Here is a 15,826-nt window from a genome sequence, read left to right on the forward strand (position 1 = left end):
CCCAGGGACTGAACTGTTATCAAAATTGTGACTCTGGCCACCCCTCTGTTATAAAAGGTAGTGATACCTCCTGCATTGTTAAAAGAATATATTTCCTTTCATCTCTAATGTGCAAGATGTGTGATGTTTAAACACGCATGGCCTTCCCCAGTCTTTCCGAAGTTTCCATTGATTTGTGAGGACAGTGGCTTCAGTGATTATAATGCACAGCATACAAATAACCTTGACAACAGAAATCAATCTGAACCATAACATGCAAAGCTGCAGCTTGTTCTTCTTGCTGTCCCAACCAAAAGCCCAGACACCTGTCTCTAGTCCCCAGAACAGAGGGAAGCTTGGCACATCCCCTCGCACCTCCACCCACCTCTTAAATCACAGGGATAGCTTTCTCCAGCGACTCCCCTGAAATGCCTCGTGGGGAACATGATTAGAGCCAAACTCAGAGCGCCTTCCATCCCTGTGACTTTCCCTTCTGAATGTCAGAACTTGGAAGGAAAGCCCCCTTTCTGTTGCAGACAGAACCGCACAGTGGCTGGGAAGAATTCGGCCACGGGCATCTCGTAACCTTGGGTGGTCCCCAGCAGGTCCCACAGCATCTCCAGGCCTCTCTGTACAGGTGAGGGCCCCGTGGCACAGGGAGCTGAAGCAGTTGCCTTCTCTGCGGCTGCCTTGGTTTCCCTCTGCCCTGCCTGACTCATGAAAACTCTTAGACATGGAAAGTCTGTGCAGACCAGCTTATACCCTGAAAGTAGGCTCAGGACACGATCGGATTTTGCCAAGGACACAGGTGAGGTCCGCTAGGCAATTGATCTCACCACCAAGCATGTCCCCTAGGCTCTTTCTGAATCATCATAGCATCCCAGACTTGGGCAGTCCATGCAGCCAGTGCCAGGACCTTGTCCTATTCGGCCTCCTCTTTCCTGCCTTGTGTGCCATGCCAGCGCTGGCATGTATGGACTCACAAGAGCCAATTGCTACATTTTCCAATATTTGGCAAGCCATTATTAAAAATTAGATTTTTTAAACTTGTAATTAACTCAATGATATTGAAACGAAATCAGAACTCACCATTACCACTTATTATCATCTATGCTCCTGAGGTTATTCACACCTATTATATCCATACAGTGGAAATATTACAACGCTGTGCTCCTGTGCATCTCTTCCCAACTCTGTGTTCGGTAATGACACGTTGGCAACTTAAGGATGACAATGATGGGAGTATTTACACAGAGAAGTTGGCAAACGCAACAATCAGGGCTTTTCTTTTTCTTCTGGAAAGCCATTTGTTAGCCATTTGCCAACACACCACTAGCAAAAGGACCCCCTTAAGTATGAGGGAAGGTTGGGATTCTTCAGGGACTTCCTTTGAAAAGCTATGAAGCAGAAGCAATAAGGCTCATGACAGAGGGGACCAGGTCAGCCCTGGAGTCCACCTTAAGTAAGAACTGAGAGCCCAAGAGCCACCTCTCTCTCCCTGATACCTGCTGTGCGCTTCTGTGTCATTTTAGAATCTGAAATGAATGTGGATCTGAAGGGAAGTCTCTTGACCAACATCAAGAAGTTTATTCCCCCACTGTATGACCTTCTTGGGGTGTCTGCTTGGCTGGCTTCCCCTCCTCCTCAGCCCTGAACAAGAAGGCCTTTCCCTGACCACCCAGCCATTTGGATACTGCTGAAAGGGTGGGATGGACTGCTTGCTTCTTGTAGCAGGTTATTTCCTGGCCTCATCTGCCCAGACAGGAGCCCTAAGTAGCTCCATAGATGCAGGATTAAATGATTTCCTTACTTTTGTTTTTTCCTTCCAGGCAACATTTAAAGGCTGGATGGACATCATGTATGCAGCTGTGGACTCCAGGGGGGTAGGTTGTCACACTGGCCTCTCTGCCTGAGTCAGGCATCCGAGGTTCCCAGCTTCTTGGCCACCAGGGAATCAGGGTCTACATCCCATAAGGGCCAGGTCTCTTGTGTCAACCCAGAGTTGAGCCTCTCTGGAATGCCTAGGCCTGGCCCTGGGGCAAGGTTGTGTGGTCTCCCAAGGAGTCCCCAAATTTACAAATATCTTTCAAATTAAATTCACTGTAATTTAGTTGAATCAAAGTCTTACCCCAGGAGGATGGGGTGGAACCAACAGAGACATAAATCAAGTTTCTCCTTTGTCCTTGTGCTCCACCCCCATCACACTGACAGTTGCAGGCTGAGAGATGCCCCTATATACTCAAACCTCCCAGTGGCCCAGGGGAAGGAGCCATGCAGGGACGCTGTGCCAGCCCTGAGCCCAGCATGCCTGCCCTTATCACCTGCCACCACCCACTCTTCTCAACTCCATCCCCACCCACCCATCACACACACTCAGACATACACCCTGTGTGGTGACCTTCCTCTGACACACCCAGCCAGCCCACCCCCATTCCCGCCTGTCTGACCTCCCGTCTGGTTTCTCCCCTCTAGTATGAAGAGCAGCCCCAGTGGGAATACAACCTCTACATGTACATCTACTTTGTTATTTTCATCATCTTCGGGTCTTTCTTCACCCTGAACCTTTTCATCGGTGTCATCATTGACAACTTCAACCAACAGAAGAAAAAGATACGTAGAGCGCAGGTTCCCCAGGCTGCAGGGCAAGGCTGGATGCCAGGGACTTGGGAGCCTTTTCCAGCTCCTGGCCCCATTTTTCCTTCCTGTTGGGGATGGTCCTCTTCTTGCTCCTGTTGGGATAGGGTGGGAGAGGGGTGTGTCTATGATGTGACCTGCTTAGGGCTGTAAGCCTGTAACAAGGGGCCCCACGCCTGCCGTAGTCTGAGAGATGAGGCTCCTAAGAGAACCTGGGGTGAGGGTTGTGTCTATTTACCTGGTCCGTGATCAGGGACAATGGTGGGGGCGGTGCTGCACAGAGGCCAGGGTCTTCCAGGAGCTCCATCAGAGGGGCCATGATTGGGTGGCAGGCAAACCAAGTGGGCAGAGAGAACTTCCAAGGTGGCTGAGCTGGGCAGGGGAGAGGATGGGAGTAGGGACTGGATTTGCAAGTCACAAAGTCAGAGAGAGCTCAAGGAGAATGGGGACAGGGACTCAGGAGAAGCAGGTCCGGGGGTGGGGGGAATCTCTGGTGCAGGATAGAGGCACACTTTTCTCCCCCGGGAGAGGAAGTGCGGAGGAGCGCAACCCTGGCATCCTCATCAAGGAGGCGAGATCCCTGTGCCCTCCATGCTGGGGGCTCTGAGAACTCCAAAATGAAGCTGGTGCCTGTCTCTCTGCACTTAGGGGGCCAGGACATCTTCATGACAGAGGAGCAGAAGAAGTACTACAATGCCATGAAAAAGCTGGGCTCCAAGAAGCCCCAGAAGCCCATCCCACGGCCCCTGGTGAGTCAGGCTCTCGATTTGGTGGGAGTGGGGAGGACCAGCTGAGGGGACCCTGGGAAGGCCCCATGCCACAAGACCAGCTATCAGGGCCTCTTCATAGTCTTTTGGCCCAGCCTAGGGCCCTCAGCCTGTCCAGGAAAGGAGGGACCTATAACCACACACAGGGGCCTCAGTCTCACGGAGATAGAGGGGAAGGCATGAGACAGCTATGGCAGCCCAGGGGACACTCCCCTCCCACAGGAACCTCTCAGTGAGCCCCCTTCTCCCCTGCAGGGCTGCAGGCTTTCCCCAGGGAGTGCAGGGCAGCCTGCCCCCACCGCCGTGCATAACCTCATCCTTGCAACTCCCTGAGCAGTAGAGTTCCCTGGTAGGTGGGGCCCAGAGGGGTGCTGGGTTCTCTGCTAGGCTGACTCCCTTGGCCCAGAAAAGTGTGTGTGTGTGTGTGTGTGTGTGTATTGGAGCAGGATGGGGGCAGTACTGAGGTTAATTAGGTGAATGGTACCTAAATCACTAGCTTGTAAGTGGCAGCCCCAGTTTTTGCATCTAATTCATCCATTTCATCTTATACTTTCCTGTTCTCCATGCTCGGTTCTAGGTTACTTGTGTGTGTATGTGTGTGTGTGTGTGTGTGTGTGTGTGTGTGTGTGTGTGTGCATGCGCACACATGTGTTTTCACTTATTTATAATTGTCTCTCTTCCCCAAAATAATCTTACAATTAAAGACACATATAAATACAGTCAGTAGAATCCATTGGACCACCGGGGGAGTCCCAAGTAGAATAAATAAAATAAATTCCATAAAAAGAGTGGAGAAAATTTGTTAACCTGAGGACTGAGACAATTACTAGGACTGAAATTTAAATCTGACCTTGAGCCTTCAGACAGTGGGAACAAAAAGGGAAGCATGATGAACGATGTGCTGAGGAAACTCGGGGTAAGAGAGGTCCCTTTCTGAAGAGCCATCAGAGATGGTCTCAGGGAAGAGAGAGCCTAGGACTGGGCCTGGAAGCCCAGGGAGCTTTCAGCAGGAGAGCCAGGCTGGCCAGCATCCTGACTTCTTCTTCTTCCTGTGACTGTCTGGGGGCATTGGCCCCCCCCCAGAGGATGAAGTAGGAGGGTAGGCGGCCTGGGCTGAGAGGCAGCAATGGGGGCGTGCTAGCCTGTCTGAGACCCCTGCTGAGCCCGTCCTCTGCCCCTCCTTTCAGAACAAGTACCAGGGCTTCATATTCGACATTGTGACCAAGCAGGCCTTCGATGTCACCATCATGTTTCTCATCTGCTTGAACATGGTGACCATGATGGTGGAGACAGATGACCAGAGCCCTGAGAAGGTCAACATCTTGGCCAAGATCAACCTGCTCTTCGTAGCCATCTTCACAGGCGAATGTATCATCAAGATGGCTGCCCTGCGCTACTATTACTTCACCAATAGCTGGAACATCTTTGACTTCGTGGTTGTCATCCTCTCCATCGTGGGTGGGTATGCAAGTTGGCTGGGCAGAAAAGCCCTCCCCAGGCCAGGACTTTCCCTCTACTCCAGCCCTGGATCTGTACTTCACCATAACAAGTACACCAGGCTCCTACATTCTTTTCTCTCTACATTCCTTGCCTCTACCCCCATCTCATACCTACACACACACACACACTCACACACACATCTGGGAGGGCCCAATCAGGCCAAGGGGCCAACCTGGTAGAGGACCCAGCACCCCCTCCTGGCCCCACCCTCCCTGGAACCCTGGAACACAGCTCTCTGATTGGAGAGCTTCAAGGATGAGTCTGGGAAAGGGAATGGGACCTGTGGGGGCTTTCCTGCCTTCCCAAGGGAAGCCTGCCCCTTAGGCTGAAGGAGGAAGAGGTTCCAGAGTCGGGAGGCAGGTGGCCCTCTAAAGTAGAAGTTATCCCTGGAGATGGAAAATTCTGGAGTCTAGCCACCCAGGTATGTGCCAGCTTCCTTCAGACATCACCTGCCTCATGCAGTTTACCTTATAAAGTCAGCACTGAGGCAGGGAAATCATACAACTAGGGAGAAGCAGAGACAGGATTCATACACAGTCTACTCAGGCTGCTATAACAAAATACCAGACTGGGTAACTTATAAACAACAGAAATTTACTTCTCACAGTTCTGGATGCTGGAAGTCCAAGATTAAGGCACCAGCATAATAATGTTTTCTGGTGAGGGTCCTTTTCCTGGTTCATAACCTGCACCTTCTTGCCATGTCCTCACAAAGTGGAAGGGGCTAGGGAGCTCCATGAGCCTCTTTTATAAGGGCACTAATCCCATTTATGTGGGCTCCACCCTCATGACTTAAGCACCTACCAAGGTCCCACCTTCTAATACCATCATCTTTGAGAGTTGGGATTTCAACATATGAATTTAGGGGGAGACAGAAACATTCAGACCATAGCACATGCCCATATCTGTTTAACTTCAGAGCCCAAGTTCTTTTTTTAACAACAGTTTTATTGAGATATAATTTACATAACATAAATCCACCCTTTCAAGTGTACTTCAGTACTTTTTAGTATATTCACATAGCTGTGCAACTATTATCACACTCTAATTTTAGAATATTTTCCTCATCCCCAAAAGAGACTCTGTACCCATTTAGCGATAAGTCCCCATTTTCCCTCTCCCCAGCCCCTTGGCAACCAGTAACCTAAAATTTTGAGGGGCCGCCAAACTGTTTTCCAAAGTGGCTGCACCATTTTACATTCCCATCCTCAATGTATGAGGGTTCCAATTACTCCACATCCTTACCAACACTTGTTATTTTCTGTATTTTTTAATTATAGCCACTCTAGTGGGTATGAAGTGATATCTTATTGCAGTTTTGGTTTGCATTTCCCTGATGACTAATGATGATGAACATCTTTTTATGTGTTTATTGGTCATTTTCCTTGGTATATCTCGGTATATAATAAGAGAAATGTCTTGGAGGAATGTCTTCAAATCCTTTGCTCAGTTTTTTAATTGACTTATTTATGTTTTTATTGAGTTGTAAGAATTCTTTATATATTCTGGAGGCCAGTCCCTTATCAGATATATGATTTGCAAATATTTTCTCCCATTCTGTAGGTTGTCTTTTCACTTTCTTGGTTGTTATCTCGAAGCACAAAGCTTTTATTTTTAAGTCCAATTTATCAATATTTTTTTTCTTTTGTCACTTGTGTTCAGGGCCCAGTCTTGACCCTGCCTCCACAGACCTCTGCCTTGGGGTGACTGGCTTTCATCTTTCTGCCGTGTTCAAACCCTGCCTTCAGTGACTCAGAGGCAAAAGCAGGGGCTGCTATGGCTGCAGTAATGGACAGATGGTTAGAAGCTGGAAGTTAGGTCAGGAAATGCTCCAAGAGGTCCCAGGCAGGGGTGAGGGCGAGATTGTGCCTGGTGGGACTGGAGAGAAGCTTTAGAGAATGCGGGTATCAGGAACAGGAACAGAGCCCTTGAGGCATAGTCTCAGAGATTCCAGGAGGTGCAGTCTGTCCTCAGGAACACCTAGTGATCCCAGAGCTTGTGTACCAGAGAGGCATAGTTAACATGTCGACTTGGAGCCAGAGGGTCTGAGTCAAATCGCAGCTTCTCACTGACTAGGTGGTAACTTGGGTAAGTTTCTTCTTCCAGAAAATGAGGATGATGGTATCAGCTTTCCTCCTAGGGTAAGCCCTTTCTTCTGTTGGAAGGGCTAAATGGATGGGTATGAATTGCTCAGCCCAGTGCCCTATTGACAGTGAACACTGGACATATGTCAGCCAGTGACATTATTATCATATGAGGAGTCGGGAAAGGTCACTTGGGCCAATATGAGGCAAGTGTATTCCACTCTTTCTCCTATAACTTATATCCCTGCTCCTTGAAACTCCAAATCCAGAGTAGTCAGTAGAGATGGGTGGGCAGGCCTGGCAGCTAGCAGAGTTGAGAGGGTCATAGGAGGCACCTCAGAGAGGCTGAGATGCGACAGGTGAGGTGCGGGGAGTGGGCCGACTGCCTGGCCAGTGCCTCTTGTATTTCAGTGTGCACACAAACGACCTGGGCTTGTTAAAACACAGTGGGTCTGGGGCGGAGCTGAGATTCTGCATTCCTGATAAGTGCCCAGGAGATCAGGCTTCTGGCCCTTGGACCACACTTTGAGTAGCAAGGAGCTAAAAGTTCCCGAGTTCTCGTCCAAGGTGGGCCACCAAGATGCTGAGAAAGTCCCCTGAGGCCTCAGAACCCAAGATCTGGAAGATGGGCCTGGTACGGCTCTGCATGTGTTCTCAGGAGACTCAGGAACGGAGAGCTAAGAAGGCACTTTGCAAAAGATGCAGGTACTGTAGGTCCTCCTTTTCTGGACCACAGATGCAGCAACGGAGCCTCAAAGAGGTGGGTGGAGGCAGGGTCCTTGCAGGCCCCAGGTGACCCAGGCCTCCTCTTCCTGGCTCCTCGCTGTACAGAGACCCCTCCCAGTGATGCTGGGCTGGAGGGAGGACAGCAATGCCATCAGTGGCCACAGTCTGCATTGTTTCCCACAGGCACTGTGCTCTCAGACATCATCCAGAAGTACTTCTTCTCCCCAACGCTCTTCCGAGTCATCCGCCTGGCCCGGATCGGCCGCATCCTCAGGCTGATCCGCGGGGCCAAGGGCATCCGCACGCTGCTCTTCGCGCTCATGATGTCCCTGCCCGCCCTCTTCAACATTGGGCTGCTGCTCTTCCTGGTCATGTTCATCTACTCCATCTTCGGCATGGCCAACTTCGCCTACGTCAAGTGGGAGGCTGGCATTGATGACATGTTCAACTTCCAGACCTTCGCCAACAGCATGCTGTGCCTCTTCCAGATCACCACGTCGGCAGGCTGGGACGGGCTTCTCAGCCCCATCCTCAACACGGGGCCTCCCTACTGCGACCCCACCCTGCCCAACAGCAACGGCTCCCGGGGGAACTGCGGGAGCCCCGCCGTGGGCATCCTCTTCTTCACCACCTACATCATCATCTCCTTCCTCATCGTGGTCAACATGTACATCGCCATCATCCTGGAGAACTTCAGTGTGGCCACGGAGGAGAGCACAGAGCCCCTGAGCGAGGATGACTTCGACATGTTCTATGAGATCTGGGAGAAGTTTGACCCGGAGGCCACCCAGTTCATTGAGTATTCGGCCCTGTCCGACTTTGCTGACGCCCTGTCTGAGCCACTCCGAATCGCCAAGCCCAACCAGATAAGCCTCATCAATATGGACCTGCCCATGGTGAGCGGGGACCGTATCCACTGCATGGACATCCTCTTTGCCTTCACCAAGAGGGTCCTGGGCGAGTCTGGGGAGATGGACGCCCTGAAGATCCAAATGGAGGAGAAGTTCATGGCGGCCAACCCGTCCAAGATCTCGTACGAGCCCATCACCACCACACTCCGGCGCAAGCACGAGGAGGTGTCGGCCTCGATCATCCAACGGGCCTTCCGCAGGCACCTGCTGCGGCGCTCCATGAAGCACGCCTCCTTCCTCTTCCGCCAGCAGGCGGGCGGCAGCGGCCTCTCCGAGGAGGATGCCCCCGAGCAGGAGGGCCTCATCGCCTACATGATGAACGAGAACTTCTCCCAGCGCCTTGTCCCGCTCTCCAGCTCCTCCATCTCCTCCACGTCCTTCCCACCCTCCTACGACAGCGTCACCAGGGCCACCAGCGATAACCCCCAGGCACGGGCATCTGACTACAGCCCCAGCGAGGATCTCGCGGACATCCCCCCGTCCCCAGACAGGGACCGTGAATCTGTCGTGTGAGCGTGCCCCGGTGGGCCAGCGCACAGCGTCATGGCAAACCCGAATGCAGCCCCAGACCAGCAGCCATTGGGCCATCTGTCCTTGCTTTGGGCTTCAGGAGTGAGAGATGAGCCTCAGCCCCATGGACCGACAAGGCAGAGTCCTGTGCACCATGCTGACGGCTGGAAGCATTTGGCTAAGCCAGCCATTCGGGGTGGCCTGTCCCTAGAGGCCCCAAGTGTACCAGTCCTGGTGGAAGGGTCTGGTCAGGCAACACCCCAGGGCTCTGACAAGCAACTCCATCCCAGCTGCTGAGACAAAATACAAAACTGAGACTGTATGTGTTGTGAACGGGCTTTCATAAATTTATTATATTTGATATTTTTTTACTTGAGCAAAGAACTAACTTTTTTCATGGACGGATCGGCAGCAATTCCCGCTGCCTCTTCTTAACTCTGCACAAGAGCGTCTATGGAGCTGCTGGGACTCTGTTGTCAAAGCAAAAGTGAAATCCAGTGTGGGTCCCACAGGCCTTCACTGCCCAGGGGTTGGGCTAAGGTGCCAAGAGGGCTGAACCCCTTCCCCTTCATGCGTGTGCACACTCTCATACACACAGAGGCCAGACACAGGCCACGTGTGGCCTGGGCTCCCCGAGGTGAGCACCAGGCAGCCTCTTCTGCCCTAGCCTAAGGGAGACAGGCCTTTCCTCCCGGCCCCCATGGGTGGGATTCTTGTCAGCCGGGGCTCATCCTGGCCTTCCATTGTCCCCAAGGTCCATTTTCCCCTTGTATTTTTATGCAGGCCACCCTGGGGTCAGCTCTACAGATACAACAAGCTTCCAGAAGAGAGTGTCCCGGGTCCCAGGGCTGGTCCTCGGCACTGATGTTGCCTTTCTTCCCTGGAGAGCGTGGCCTCTGTTAGTGTATTAACGTTAAACGAAGGGCCTGAGGGAGGAGCCCCACTCACTTCCTGCCACCCAGCTTGTCCTTGCTGCCCAGCCTGGCCGGCCCTGCCCCACAGGCGAGGAAGAGAAGGCTGAGCCCATGGGGTTAGGGCTGAGAAACACAACAGCCCTCAGAGCAGGGGCCCCTGGCCCATGTGGAGAAGGGAGTCTGTTGTCATCACCCAGGCTCTCTCTCCGGACCTTTCTGCCTCTGCCCAGCTGTGAGGGGATGCCCGTGTGGCCTCCAGCTCCTCTCCAGATGCAGTGGCATGGGAGTGGGGAGGGCTGTTTGGGCCCTGTGCAGAGAAGAGGCCTCAGGAGGCTCAGGCCCAGTCCCTGTGCCCTGGGAGGAGAATGGACCCCAGGCCCCCTGGGAAAGGGAGTAGTGTGACCCTGGACCAGCCCCTCCCGCTCAGCCCAGGGTCCTGGTGGCACCCGCATGCAAGGACCTTCTGGGGCAGCGGCCAGGCTGCCCATAGGTCTTGTGAGCAGGCTTTTTCAGGGAAAAATACTTTTTCTAGTCCAATTACCACCCCCAGGGCCTCTTCAGCTGCTGACAATCCTACTTAGCATATGCAAATCTTTTAATGTAGAGAACTGTCACCCTGAGAGTGACAGTGGTGGCTGGTGGAGCCTGTGCAGGCAGGGGCTCGGCTGCCCAAATCCGCTCTCCAGCAAAGCCGCCCTCCACCCGGCGGCAGCCACCTCTCAGGGCAGCCCGGGAAGCCAGAAGCTGCCTGTCCTAACCTACCTCGCCGAGCCGTCAGGGAGCTGGCCGTGGGGAGCTAAGGGGACACTGCCGGCGAGACAAGTATTATGTTTCTTCTTGTCACCTGGGTTCCCTTGGTGGCAGCCCCAGCCTCCACCCCCTTCCACCCCAGTGATTTCTCTTCTCCCATGTTCCCTTTGAGTCCAGTGCGGGATGTGGTTTTTAACTGTCCCAGCGACACTTCTCTGAGTGGAAATCTTATTTTTGTAGCTCTCTGTGCTGTGCTCTTAAGGCTTGGAGAGGTGTGTGCCCTTCCTGGCACCTGGCACCCAGAGCCTGCTGCATGGACGAGGATGAGGCTGGGAGGCCGGCCGGCCTGCAGGCCCAGCTGACCAGAAGGCAACTGGGGCTTTATGTGTGGGGACAGCCTGGGAGCCTGAGGCAGGTGCCCAGGGCCAGCCGCTGACAGACGACGCTGGCTGCACCAAGTGCCAGCCGTTGTCTGAACTACCCAAGCACTTCTCACCAAACTTCGTGCGTAAATGAGATACATATTTTTAAAACAAACCAATAAATGGCTTACATGACCTGGCCTGGACTCTGTTCTTTTTTTTTTAATTGAAGCATAGTTGATTTACAAATTTACAATATTGTGTTAGTTTCTGGTATACAGCAAAGTGATTCAGTTATATATATATATATATATATATATATATATATATTTACACATACTTTTTTTTTTTTGCAGATACCCGCAAAGCCAGTATGTAAACAAAGGTGACCCCCAGTGTCATCAAATCCAGCCTTTATTTTTGCCTCTTCCTGTCCCTTTCAGCTTCATTCAGTGGAGACAATCTTCCCTGGCCCCAGGTAAAAACCAGGCCAATGCTGGGGCTTTTCCACTCAGTCTTGGGTGAAACAGCAGCCTTCAGCCACCCTGTTGTAAATACCATCTTAGCCTCATCCTGAGAGTGTCCAGTCCTACGACAGTCGGAGATAGGGTGGCTGGACGGCTAGAGGGGACTCTCATACGGGCATCTTCTGGCTTTCTGGAGACTCCCTACTGGGCCTTCTCCCGGTAGTCTCCTCAGCCCTAGGAATGCACTCTTCCGGGTGCCCCGCGACCCTTCCTTTGCCTGTGGGCACCTGTGGGTCTACTCCCAGCCTCTTCCTGCCAAGCCCCTGGACCTTCCCGGTAGCCCTGTTGTGGAGGCTCACACAGGTCCTCTCTGCCTGCTGCCTCTGGTCCTCAGGAAGCACTAAGCACACTTGCCCCACCCACACTGGCCCGCGGCCAGGCCCCAGCAGCAATGTGCTCCAAGGCCACCACCAGAGCAACCCTCCCTCCAGGTCCCAGGGCTGGTCCACTTGAGCCCCAGCGAGGCCCAGTCCTCTGTGTCAAAGCTCTCCAAGAAGGCCCAGGAAGTCCCCCTCAGCAGGCCAGGGTTAGAAGGTGGCACCCTCCACACACAGGCCATCCCCCAGAAGAAAGCCACAGGGTCCTGGAAACAACTCATGACAGTTCTCTGCAAGAAACCCACTCGCAACAGGTTCCCTTGGACCCCTTTTTCTATCCTTGATGTGACTATGGGGTCCCCATGTCCGGCTCCATTTCCCTTGTAAGCCATCTGCATACAAGAGACACATGGTTTGGCATCCTGAAACCCTTGGTATTGGTCCCTTGGTCAAAACAGGGGCAGAGACAGTCCACTTTAACCTCCTGTGACACTTGTTTAATCGTCTCCCCAGCCAGACCAGGGCATTTCAAAGGGCAGGCCATGTCCCAGTGTAGTGGGCCATGACCAGCTTTTTTAAAAATGATATCAGAATTTAAAATAGCAGTGGATGCTATGTGCTTAGGATAAGTGTTGTTTTGTGAAGCTATTGTTTCAGATATACATAGAAAACTTGGGTGAGTGCCTGTGTGTACACTGGGTGGTGAAAGAAAATATATTTTGTATTAGAAATTGCAGCAAAAAGAGTGAAAACAACATGAGGAGAGGGGTGTGAGACAAGACAACGGAGTAGAAGGACTTCAGCTCACCATCTCGCACAAAAGCACCAAAATCACAATTAGCTGCTGAACAACCATTGACAAAAAAGACTGGAACTATCAAAAAGATACGCTACATCCAAAGACAAAGAAGAAGCCACAACGAGATGGTAGAAGAGGCGCATTCACAATACAATGAAATCCATACCCACAGGGTGGGTGGCCCACACACTGGAAAATAATTATATCTCAGTGGTTCTCACACAGGAGTGAGAGTTCTAAGCCCCATGTCAGGCCCCCAGAGCATTTGGCTTAGAAGGCCAACAGGGCTTGATTGCAGGAACTCCACAGAACCAGAGGAAACAGACACTCCACTCTTGGAGAATGTACACAAGTTCTCATGCACACTGGGACCCAAGGAAAAAAGCAGTGACTTCATAGAAGCCTGGGCCAGACCTACCTGAGGGACTTGGAGGGTCTCCTGGGGAGGCGGGAGTAGCTGTGGCTCACTCTGGGGACAAGGACACTGGTGGAGGAAGTATTGGGAGTATTCATTGGTATGAGCTCTCCCAGAGGCTGCCATTTTGTCACCAAGACCTGGCCCCACCCAACAGCCTGCAGGCTCCAGTGCTGAGACCAAACAACCAACAGGGTGGGAATACAGCCTCACCCATCAGCAGACAGGCTGCTTACAGTCTTCCTGAGCCCACAGCTGCTTGCAAAAATCCTTAACAAAACACTAGCAAACCAATCCAACAATACATTAAAAAGATCATACACCATGATCAAGTGGGATTTATCCCAGGAATGTGAGGATTTTTCAATATCCACAAATCAATCAGTGTGATACACCACATCAACAAATTGAAGAACAAAAACCATATGATCATCTCAATAGATACAGAAAATGCTTTTGACAAAATTCAACTCCCATTTATGATAAGAACTCTCCAGAAAGTGGGCCTAGAGGGAACTTACCTCAACATAATAAACACCATATGTGACAAGCCCACAGCTAACATCATACTCAACAGTGAAAAGCTGAAAGCATTTCCTCCAAGATAAGGAACAAGACAAGGATGTCCACTCTTGCCACTTTTATTCAATGTAGTTTTGGAAGTCCTAGACACAGCAATCAGAGAAGAAAAAGAAAAGGAATTCAAGTTGCAAAAGGAGAAGTAAAACTTACTGTTTGCAGATGACATGATACTGTACATAGAAAATCCTAAAGATGCTACCAGAACACTACTAGAGCTCATCAATGAATTCAGTAAAGTTGCAGGATACAAAATTAATACACAGAAATCTATTGCATTTCTATACACTACGAATGAAAGATCAGAAAGAGAAATTAGGAAACAATTCCATTTACCATCACATCAAGAAGAATAAAATACCTAGGAATAAACCTACATAAGGAGGAGAAGACCCATACTCCAAAAACTGTAAGACACTGATGAAAGAAATCGAAGATGACACAAACAGATGGAAAGATATACCATGTCCTTGGATTGGAAAACTAAATATTGTCAAAATGACTACACTACCCAAGGCAATCTACAGACTCAATGCAATTCCTAGCAAATTACCAATGGCATTTTTTTGCAGATCTAGAACAAAATATCTTAAAACTTGTATGGAAACACAAAAGGTTGCCAAAGCAATCTTGAAAAAGAAAAAACAGAGTTGGAGGGATCAGGCTCCCTGATTTCAAACTATACTACAAAGCTACAGTAATCAAAACAGGATGATACTGGCACAAAAATAGAAATATAGATCAATGGGACAGGACAGAAAGCCCAGAAATAAGCCCACACACCTGTGGTTAATTAATCTTTGACAAAGGAGGAGGAATATACAATGGAGTAAAAACAGTCTCTTCAATAAGTGCTGGGAAAACTGGACAGCTACATGTAAAAGAATAAAATTAGAACATTCTCTAACATCATACACAAAAATAAACTCAAAATGGATTAAGTACCTAAATGTAAGACTGGATATCATAAAACTCTTAGAAGAAAACATAGGCAGAACACTCACTGACATAACTTGCAGCAGTATCTTTTTGGATCCACCGCCAAGAGTAACAAAAATAAAACCAAAAATAAGCAAATGGGACCCAATTAAACTCAAAAGCTTTTGCACAGCAAAGGAAACCATAAATAAAACAAAAAGACAACCCAGAGAATGAGAGAAAATATTTGCGAATGATGCAACCAACAAGGGATTAATCTCCAAAATATACAAACAGTTTATGCAGCTCAATATCAAAAAAACAAAAAGCCAATCAAAAAACGGGCAGAAGGGCTTCCCTGGTGGTGCAGTGGTTGAGGGTCCGCCTGCCGATGCAGGGGACACGGGTTCGTGCCCCAGTCTGGGAAGCTTCCGCATGCCGCGGAGTGGCTAGGCCCATGAGCCATGGCCACTGAGCGTGCGCGTCTGGAGCCTGTGCTCCACAACAGGAGAGGCCACAACAGTGAGAGGCCCACGTACCAAAAAAAAAAAAAAAAAAAAAAAATGGGCAGAACATCTAAATAGACATTTCTCCAAAGAAGACATTCAGATAGCCAAAATGCACATGAAAAGGTGCTCAACACTGGTAATTATTAGAGAAATGCAAATCAAAACTACAATGAGGTATCACCTCACACCAGTCAGAATGGCCATCATTAAAAAGTCTAAAAAGAATAAATGCTGGAGAGGGTGTGGAGAAAAGGGAACCCCTATATACTGTTGGTGGGAATGTAAATTGGTAACAGCCACTATGGAGAACAGTATGAAGGTTCCTTAAAAAATTAAAAATAGAATTACCATATGATCCAGCAATCCTGCTCATGGGCATATATCCAGAGAAAACCATATTTCAAAAAGATACATGCACCCCAGTGTTCACAGCAGCACTGTTTACAATAGTTAACACATGGAAGCAACCTAAATGTCCATCGACAGAGGAATGGATAAAGAAGATGTGGTGTATATATACAATGGAATATTCCTCAGCCATAAAAAAGAATGAAATAAGGCCTTTTGCAGCAACATGGATGGACCTAGAGATGATCGTACTAAGTGAAGTAAGTCAGACAGAGAA

The 15,826-nt window shown here is 50.1% G+C and overlaps 1 protein-coding gene across 1 annotated transcript in view; it reads left to right on the plus strand.

The window, feature by feature from the left end:
- Positions 1–11,425, plus strand: part of SCN5A (sodium voltage-gated channel alpha subunit 5) — a 103,905-nt gene extending 92,480 nt beyond the window's left edge. The window contains exons 24-28 of the mRNA XM_089919169.1: positions 1,809–1,862; positions 2,452–2,593; positions 3,262–3,362; positions 4,568–4,838; positions 7,874–11,425. Of these exons, the coding sequence (XP_089775295.1) occupies positions 1,809–1,862; positions 2,452–2,593; positions 3,262–3,362; positions 4,568–4,838; positions 7,874–9,114 (1,809 nt within the window). The 3' untranslated portion in view covers positions 9,115–11,425. The remainder of the gene's footprint in view (positions 1–1,808; positions 1,863–2,451; positions 2,594–3,261; positions 3,363–4,567; positions 4,839–7,873) is intronic.
- The last annotated feature ends 4,401 nt before the right edge of the window (positions 11,426–15,826 follow it).

Source organism: Delphinapterus leucas, chromosome 10 (assembly GCF_059928025.1).
Source record: "Delphinapterus leucas isolate spDelLeu-1000000601 "Yukka" chromosome 10, BTC_Dleu_Yukka2, whole genome shotgun sequence".
Classification (NCBI taxonomy): Eukaryota; Metazoa; Chordata; class Mammalia; order Artiodactyla; family Monodontidae; genus Delphinapterus; species Delphinapterus leucas.